Source organism: Camarhynchus parvulus, chromosome 4, assembly GCF_901933205.1.
Source record: "Camarhynchus parvulus chromosome 4, STF_HiC, whole genome shotgun sequence".
Taxonomy (NCBI): Eukaryota; Metazoa; Chordata; class Aves; order Passeriformes; family Thraupidae; genus Camarhynchus; species Camarhynchus parvulus.
Window position 1 is genome coordinate 2,491,187 of NC_044574.1, and position 8,095 is coordinate 2,499,281.

At 60.2% G+C, this 8,095-nt stretch overlaps 1 protein-coding gene across 1 annotated transcript; it reads left to right on the plus strand.

Moving 5' to 3' along the window:
• The first annotated feature begins 806 nt into the window (after positions 1 to 806).
• Positions 807 to 7,259, plus strand: DOK1 (docking protein 1). Its single transcript, XM_030948471.1, has 5 exons — positions 807 to 966; positions 1,118 to 1,411; positions 3,686 to 3,794; positions 3,906 to 4,078; positions 5,718 to 7,259. The coding sequence occupies exons 1-5, from the start codon at positions 904 to 906 to the stop codon at positions 6,867 to 6,869; spliced, it is 1,791 nt and encodes a 596-aa protein (XP_030804331.1). The 5' UTR covers positions 807 to 903; the 3' UTR covers positions 6,870 to 7,259.
• The last annotated feature ends 836 nt before the right edge of the window (positions 7,260 to 8,095 follow it).

Below are 8,095 nucleotides of genomic sequence, written 5' to 3' on the forward strand. Positions count from 1 at the left end.
TAAATATAGTTTTAGGTTGTAACATAATGTTATAATAGAAACTATGCTATGCAGGATACTTTGTTTAAAGAGAGGACTCACACTGAGATAGCAGCCACAGGACACCTGAATCTTTCAGAGAAAAATAATTTATTGCTCTCTTACCCAGTTCTTCCTGCCTTGCTCAGCACTGAAGAGCTGTCAGGATTAAGAGGAAGAAGTTGACACTGACCAGACAGAATCCTGTGTTTGAATGGAATGTATGCATCATGTATGAGCTGTATGAATATGCAACAGGCTGTGGCTTTTAAGGATTAATCCTCTGTTGACGTGGGTTCTTTCTCGGGCTTGTTTTGCCCAGAAAGAGGTACCCAGACTGTCTGTAACTCTTTGTTTTTATTGTCTCATATTGTTCTAATCCAAATTGTCCAAATTATTACTACTCTAATTATATTCCTATTTTCATAACCATTTTATTACTATTAAACTTTTAAAAACAAGCGATTGCCGTTTGACACACCTCGCTTACCCTCAGCGCACCCGAGCGCGTTTTCCCGTCCCCATGGGGAGCACAGGCCTGTGTCACACGCGCGTGCACGAGCCCAGATGTGCACACATGTGTTCAGGTGCACGCGCGCACGCCCCGCCCCTGACACGCGCGTCCCCGTCCCCGCCCGATTCCTGTCCCGATCCCCTCCCCATCCCCGCCCAGTCCCCGCCCCGTTCCTGCCCCGTTCTTGTCCGGGTCCCCGCCCCATCCCCGTACCGGTCCCCGCCCGGTCTCCGTCCCCGCCCTGTCCCGTCTCGGTCCCCGCCCCGTTCCCGCCTCATTCCCCGTCCTGGTCCCCTCCCGGTCCCCGCCCCGTCCCCGTCCCGGTCCCGTCCCGGTCCCCGCCCCAGCGGCGCGGGCGGAAGCGCGCGGGGATGGAGCCGCCGGCCATGGAGGGGCCGCTGCTGGTGCAGCAGAGCCACAAGTTCGGCACCAAGGTGAGTCCGGGGATCCCTTCCTCCCTCTCCCTCTCGCTCCCCTCCTTCCCTCCCTCCCCGCCCTCGGGCCGGCTGCGTGCCGGGGCGGGGGCGCTCCCGGTGCCGCTCCCGGTGCCGCTCCCGGTGCTCGGTGTGACCCCGCTGCCCGCAGCGCTGGAAGCGCGGCTGGTCCGCGCTCTACCCCGCCAGCCAGCACGGCGTGGCCCGGCTCGAGGTGTTCGACTGCAAGGAGCCGTCGGCGGCCGGGCGGGCGGGCACCCGGCGGCTCGCCCGCACCGTGGTGCGGCTCAGCGACTGCACCAGCGTGGCCCCGGTAGGCGAGGGCGGCCCCCGCGCCGGCACCGCCACCTTCCGCCTGGAGACCCGCGAGCGCAGCTTCCTCTTCGCGGCCGAGAAGCAGCAGAGCGAGGAGTGGGTGGCGAAGCTGTGCCAGATCGCCTTCCCGGTGAGCCCCGGGCTGGGCGCGGAGGGGACAGGGCGGGACACGGGCGTCAGCGTGTGGGGGTGACCCGTTCCCACCTGGCAGCTCGGGGAGGACACCCTGAGGTTTAAACCACCCGGCCCTGGCGCTCCGGTGCCCTCTCGATGGCTCCCGCTGTGGTTTGCGGGACTCCTCAGCGTGCTGTCAATAATTCGAGGTTGTGGCTCCAAATTTCAAGTCGGGCTCTTCTTGCCCGGCGTGGAGCCCGTGCTTGCCCCTGCAGAGGGCTGGCAGGAGGCCAAGCTGATGGCCAGGAGCGTTTCCTCTTGGCCCAACCATTGCTGCCTTTCCTGCCACTGCAGCAGCAGCGGAAGCGGAGCCCCGAGAGCCCTGTGGGACCCATCTGCTTCCAGGAGCTGGAACCCCCTTTCCCAGCCTCGGGGCTCACTCCTGGCCGCTGCTGTGGGCACCCAGCTCTGGAGCACTGTCCAGCTCCATCCTCTGCAGCCCCTGGAGCTGCTGGTCCTGGGGAGCCTTGCAGGACCTGTCTGGTTCCAGGAGCTTTCCCAGCCTCGGGGCTCACTCCTGGCTGCTGCTGTGGGCACCCAGCTCTGGAGCACTGTCCAGCCCTGTCCTCTGCAGCCCCTGGAGCTGCTGGTCAGCCAGTGTGCCCAGCCAAGGCTCTTTGGGCAGTGAGTGCCCTGGCACTGAGGTTTTCTGTGCCCTCTGCCCACACCTGCCCAGCTCCTCAGCGCTGCCTCTCCCTCCTGGGAGGGTTTGCAGAGCCCTGGGTTGGGCTCCAGCTGATTCCAGCCTTGGATTGCTGGGCAGGGCTGCCTGCAGGAGGACTGGGTGCACAGCTGGTGATGCCAGGATGTCCCCTGAGTGTGATTTACCTTTGTCCCTCCCCGCAGTCTCCTGGCAGGCCAGGTGTGTCTGTGCTGGGAGGCACTGGTGGGAATGTCTCTGTCTCCTGGTGCAGCCAGAGTTGCAGCCTTTGCCCTGAAAGTGGCTTGTGGGGCTGAGCTGGGCACACAACACACCCAGGGAGTGGGACAGGGTGGTGGCCAGGCCAGGGAGCACCTGCTTGGAGCTCCCACCCCCCCATGGGAGCCATCATTTGTGTGCCTGAGGTCCAGAAGCAAGCTGAAGGTTTAGGAGGATGTGAACAAAAGGCTGCAAGGCTGGCATGTGTTTTAAAAAGGCCTGACCTGGAGCAAGAGGCACAAGAGCTGCACGTGGCCTCTCTCTGCACAGAGCTGGGGATCCTCAGCTGGGATTGCTGATCATCTGCATGGAGAATGTGATTTTGTGTCATGTTCCTGCCCAGAGGGGATGCAGGGTCCAGCAGCTTGGGAGCTGGGGCCAGAGATCATTTAGAGTTCAGAACAGATTTTTTTCTTTTTTTTATTTCCTTTTGAAGATGAGGAGAAGTGCAGTCAAATGGAGCCTTAGAGGCTCTGGCAGATTTGGTGGCCCTTGGCTTTCCAGTCCCAGGCTGGAGCCCTGCTGTGCTGGATGCTTTAGCTGAGGAGGAGCTGCTGCTATCAGCTCTCAGGACATGAGGTTTTTGGACCCAAACACAAAGGCTGTTTGGCCCTTTTTTGGGCTTCTTGTTAAGAAGCTCATGTGTGTGAGTTTAAAACTGAAACTGTGGCGCTTGCCTTATGCAAGATGCACCCTCTGCTGCAACCCCAAGGAGCAGCTCCACACACTGAGCCTCCCTTGTGCCAGCTGCACAGGGCTCAGGGAGCCTGGAATTGTGAGGGGCTTTTCTGCAGGAGGATCTGTGAAAGCACCACGGGTTTGTGTCCCCCCCCAGGCCCTTTGGGGGCCCTGCTGCTGGGACACAGTGGCTGACAGCCTGTGTGTTGCATTTTCAGTTCTGCATGTGCTAAAATAGAAACGCTCGCTTCCCCTCTGCAGGCTGCCCCTCCTCCTGAGCAGGGCAGGACACAGATCCCCGTGTCACCAGGCCACCAGCCCTCTGTCCTTGGGGTGGTGTGGCCAGGAGGGTGTGTTTGGGTTGTGCCATGCTTTGGGGGCAGCTCTGTGGGTGCAAAGCCCAGAGCTGGGGACAAGGTGCTGCCAGGAGCTCAGGGAAGTCCCCCCCTGTGCTGCCTGGCCCTGTTGATCCATGTTCAGGTGGGCTCAGGGGATCCTGTGCCAGCTCTGGGGTGGGCAGGGTGCAGGACAGCCAGGCTGTGTGGGGCCATGGAGGGCAGCAGGGCCATGCAAGGGGGGCTGGTGTGGGAAGAGAGCTCTGGGTCTGATGTGCTCTCCTTTGTCCTTTGCCAGGGCAATGGCCCCAGCGATGGCCTGGTGTCACAGCATGGCCGAGAGGGCAGCGGGGAGTCACCAGCCCTGGAGATGGCCGTGAACTCCATCTACTACACCAGAGATGAAGGTGGGACCTGCTGCTGCCCTGACCTGGGGACACCTCCCACGGAGCCTTGTCCCCATCACTGGGGCCATGCTGGGCATTGCCTGTGTCCCCTGAGCAGCCCTGTCCCCACAGTGAACGCCTTCTGGGTGACAGTGCAGAGGACAGAGGCTGCAGAGCGCTGTGAGCTGCGTGGCACCTACGTGCTGAAGGCTGAGAGGGACAGCCTGGTGCTGAAGGACCCACGGACAGACAAGATCCTCTTTGTGTGGCCCTACCGGCTGCTGCGCAGATACGGCCGGGACAAGGTGGGCAATGGGGGACCCCACTGTTCTGTGCTGCAGCTGCTCCCCTGTGCAAGGCTGGGCTGATGTCCTGCAGCCAGCATTGCTGCAGCCCCTGGTGGCCTTGGCTGTCCCCAGGTGCTGCCTGTGTCACCGTGCTGGAGCGTGGGATGGTGGGACACTCATCCTCTCTATGGTTGTCCCACTGCTCTCCTTCTCCATCCCAGCACTTGCCAGCTTGTGCCAGGAGCAGGGACATCCCTCAGTGCTGCCCACACACTGTCCCCAGGCTCCAGGAACTGCTCCTGGCAGTCCTGTCTCTGCCCTGGGTTCAGTCCCTCCCTCCTAAGCATGGTGGCCAGGGCAGAGGGGCTTTGAGACACCAGTTGCTCTGGATTTGTTCACTCTGTGGGGGGAACTGCATCTATTCTCAGTGACCTTTGAAGGTCTGACCCTCTCCAGAGTCCTCCTGCAGTGAATCCCCAATCTGCCTTGCTGCTACCCTGGGTGCAAGGGGTATGAGCAGGGAGGAAGTGGTGTCCTGGGGCTGCTCAGTGGTGTCCTGGGGCTGTTCAGTGGTGTCCTGGGGGCTGTTTAGTGGTGTCCTGGGGCTGTTCACTGGTGTCCTGGGGTTGTTCAGTGGTGGCCCTGGGGCTGTTTAGTGGTGTCCTGGGGTTGTTCAGTGGCGGCCCTGGGGCTGTTTAGTGGTGTCCTGGGGCTGTTCAGTGGTGTCCAGGGGCTGTTCAGTGGTGTCCAGGGGCTGTTTATAGCAGGGGCTATGTTGGCCACATACTTATGGTGCAGCACATTCCCAAAGCACGGGTGGAAACTGAGCTGCCCTTTTGGGGTGTCCATCTCATCTGCAGAGTCTGTGCTGGGGGAAGGAGGAGAGTTGCAGGGCGTGGGGAGCTGCACCCACAGAGACCTGAGCAGAGAGGGTCTGATTGTGCTTCTGTTCAGCAGCACTGACCCATAAAAAGGAGTTTGTCCCCAGAGACCTTCGTAGCAACCACAGGGGCTGCTGCTGCCTGTGAGAGAGGCAGCAAATCCTGAGGCTCAGGAAGGGTGTGGGCGTCAGCTGGTGGGAACCTGCTCACCAGTGTGTGTTCAGGCCAGAGGTAGCACAGCCCTGGTGCAAGACTTCTCTTTAAAGGACCTTTTACCGTGAACAGATTAATGCTGGTAGATCAATGCTTTGCTTACTCTTGGTAACTGAGCTGCTGAGCTTTCTCCTGTGGAAAGCTGTGTTCTTCCTCTTGTTTCTCTTGCTTCCAGATCTCTCCCTTCTTTCCTTAGATTCCATACTAGTTTCCCCTGCTGAACTGTCACCTTCTCACCCTACTTCTTCCCCTTCCTCAGTGTTGTTTCCTAGACCAGCTGGTGCCAGTGGTAGAAACTGCTGGAATTGCTCAGGTAAGGCAGCAGGGCTCCAGCAGGAGCTGCAGTTCTCTGGGGCACTCACAGTGATGTCCCCTCAGGTGTGCTCCAGCTCTACAGCTTGTAGTGTGGCCTGTCCCTGTCCAGCTGCTGTGGGAGTGGAAGGAGCAGGATTTCAGGGCAGGATTTCAGGGTGTGCAGGATCAGTGCTGCAGCTACACGCCCTTTGGTGGGAAGCACAGCCTTGGGTGCTGAGCAGGACGTGACCCTTCTGCTTCCTCTCCAGGTGATGTTCTCCTTCGAGGCTGGCAGGCGCTGTGACTCAGGACCTGGCAACTTCACCTTTGAGACCAAGCAGGGCAACGACATCTTCCGCCTGGTGGAAGCCTCCATCCAGGAGCAGAAGGCTCAGGTGGAGGAGAACCGGCAGAGCTGTGACTCTCTGGAAGCCAGCAGCCCTGGCGTGGTGCAGATCCACCAGGCCCTGGCTGACAGCCTCAACCTGGAGCTGCCTGCTGAGGGGGATGACACCCCAGCACCCAAAGCAGGGCTGGCACCCAGGGCTGGTGCAGCAGCAGCAGAGGAGAGAGATGCCACAGCTCTGCTGAAGAGCCGGACTCTGCCAGAGCTGCCCGTGCCACCAGCCAAGCCCACAGTGTCCAGCACCCCTCCACGCTCCCCTCTGCCCAAGGTGCTCCGTGCTGTGCCAACCTCTGAGGACCCTTCCAGCGTGTACTCAGAGCCCCTGGACTCGGTGAAGGGCCTGCAGCCATGGCCTGACCCACTGTACTCGGACCCTGTGGACAGCAAGGCCCTGAGCGTGGCCAAGGCGCCCGGCGGGGCCGTGGAGGAGCCGAAGCCGCGGCTGCCGGTGCTGCCGTACTCGGGCCCGTACGAGCAGGTCCGGGCCGAGGGGCAGGGCCAGGGCAGGGCTGAGGGCCAGGGCAGGGTTGAGGGTCGTGGCCAGGCTGTCCCTGGGCACAAGGAGCACATCTATGATGAGCCTGAAGGCCGTGCCCCCCGCTCGCTGCATCCCTTCACGTACATCTACGACGAGGCGCGGCCCACGAGCGAGGCCTGGCGCACGCAGGGCCACGATGGCAGGGGGGGCTATGAGTACCCCTACAACCCCAGCACTGACGATTACTCGGTACCCAACTTCCCTGCCAAGGCCAAGAACCCCAAGCCAGTGCCAGCCCCCAAGCCCCAGGCAGCCTTTATCCCCAAAGGGGCAGAAAGGGTGGAGGAGCCTGGCAGGCGATGGGGCAGCGCTGCCCCTGAGAAGGTGCTGACCAAACCCAGCCTCAACAGCAGCAACAACAACAACGTGGAGGTGCTCTACAGCCAGGTGGTGAAGCCCCAGCAGCTGCAGAAGAAGGAGCAGTGTGTGGATGAGTACAGCTTGTCACCTCTCTATGAGGATTTAGGGGAGATCTAAGCTGCTGCTGCTCTGTCTGTGTCCCAGCAGGGGCTGGGCATCCCAGTGCCAGCTGGGCTTCTCCTCCCCAGGATGACTTGGGGTGTTTGGGCTCAGGCAGTGCCTCTTTCCTCACCAGTGCTGTCCTGGAGGGAATCAGCAAGAGAGCTGTGGCTGGAGCAAGCCCCAGTGTGTTTTTCCAGCTCTGGAGCTGGCTCCACAGTGCCTTCTGATCTGCAGGAGGGCTGGTGTTTTCCTGTACCTGCTGCTCTGGCTCTGCTCTGGCTTCCTGTCTGACCAGGCTGCAGGGCTCTGGTGCCTTTTGTGGTGTGTGGAAGGCTGCTTGCCATCAGTCTCCAAAAGTATTTTTATACAAAGTTATTTTAATATTAAAGTCTTTATGTCTCAGAAGGACACGTTTGCCTGTGGCATGGATGGGGAGGTGCAGGTGCACGTTTGTGTCTGTGCCAGAGCTCCTGAGCTCAAAGAAAAGTGCCTGCCAGGTTGAGCTGTGGCTGGATGCCCTGATGGCAGGGGATGAAGGGAAATGAGAGTCAGGCTCAGATATGTGATGGCCTCCAGGCACAGGGCTGGGCAGGGACAGGCACCAGCTCTGCTGCAGCTCAGTGGCTGTTAGTGAGTCACAGGATCTCTCCTTCTCCAGCCAGATCCCACTGCTGATCCCCCCACTCCCTGCTGCTTTGGGAGGCCTGGAAGAGCCCAGTCTGGATCCCATTGGGTTTGATGGCCAAATCTGTGATGCCTGCTGTGTGGTTTGTGGCATTGCTGTGTGGCCAGCCTTGGCCAGAAGCCAACCCAGGGTCAATACAGGTTGTGCTTTCTGTGTGGGGCCACACCAGCCATGCTGGCATTGGCTGTTCCCACATCTGCTGGTGACTTCTGCAGGTTTGGCAGCCTGTGTTGGTACCTAAAGAACAGGCAGGTGACAGGCAGCACTGTGCTGCACCTGTGTGAGGGCTAAGCTCACCTTCTGCAGCCCCAGCTCAGCCAATCTGCTGGGGAAATCTGCAGGTTCAGGTCCCCAGGCTGGTGATGAGGTGATGAGCTCTGGGCATTTATCTGGTGGCCAGGTTGCAGGAGGAAGCCTCAGTCCTGTAAAAACACAGCTCAGCTGTGGCCAGGACCAGTTTGTGGCTGTTCCCCTCTGCTGGGTCCTCTTCTCCACTGGGGTTTTGCTGCAGGAGAAGGGGAAAAGCCTAATGGGCTTTGGGAAATCTGAGGTGGTT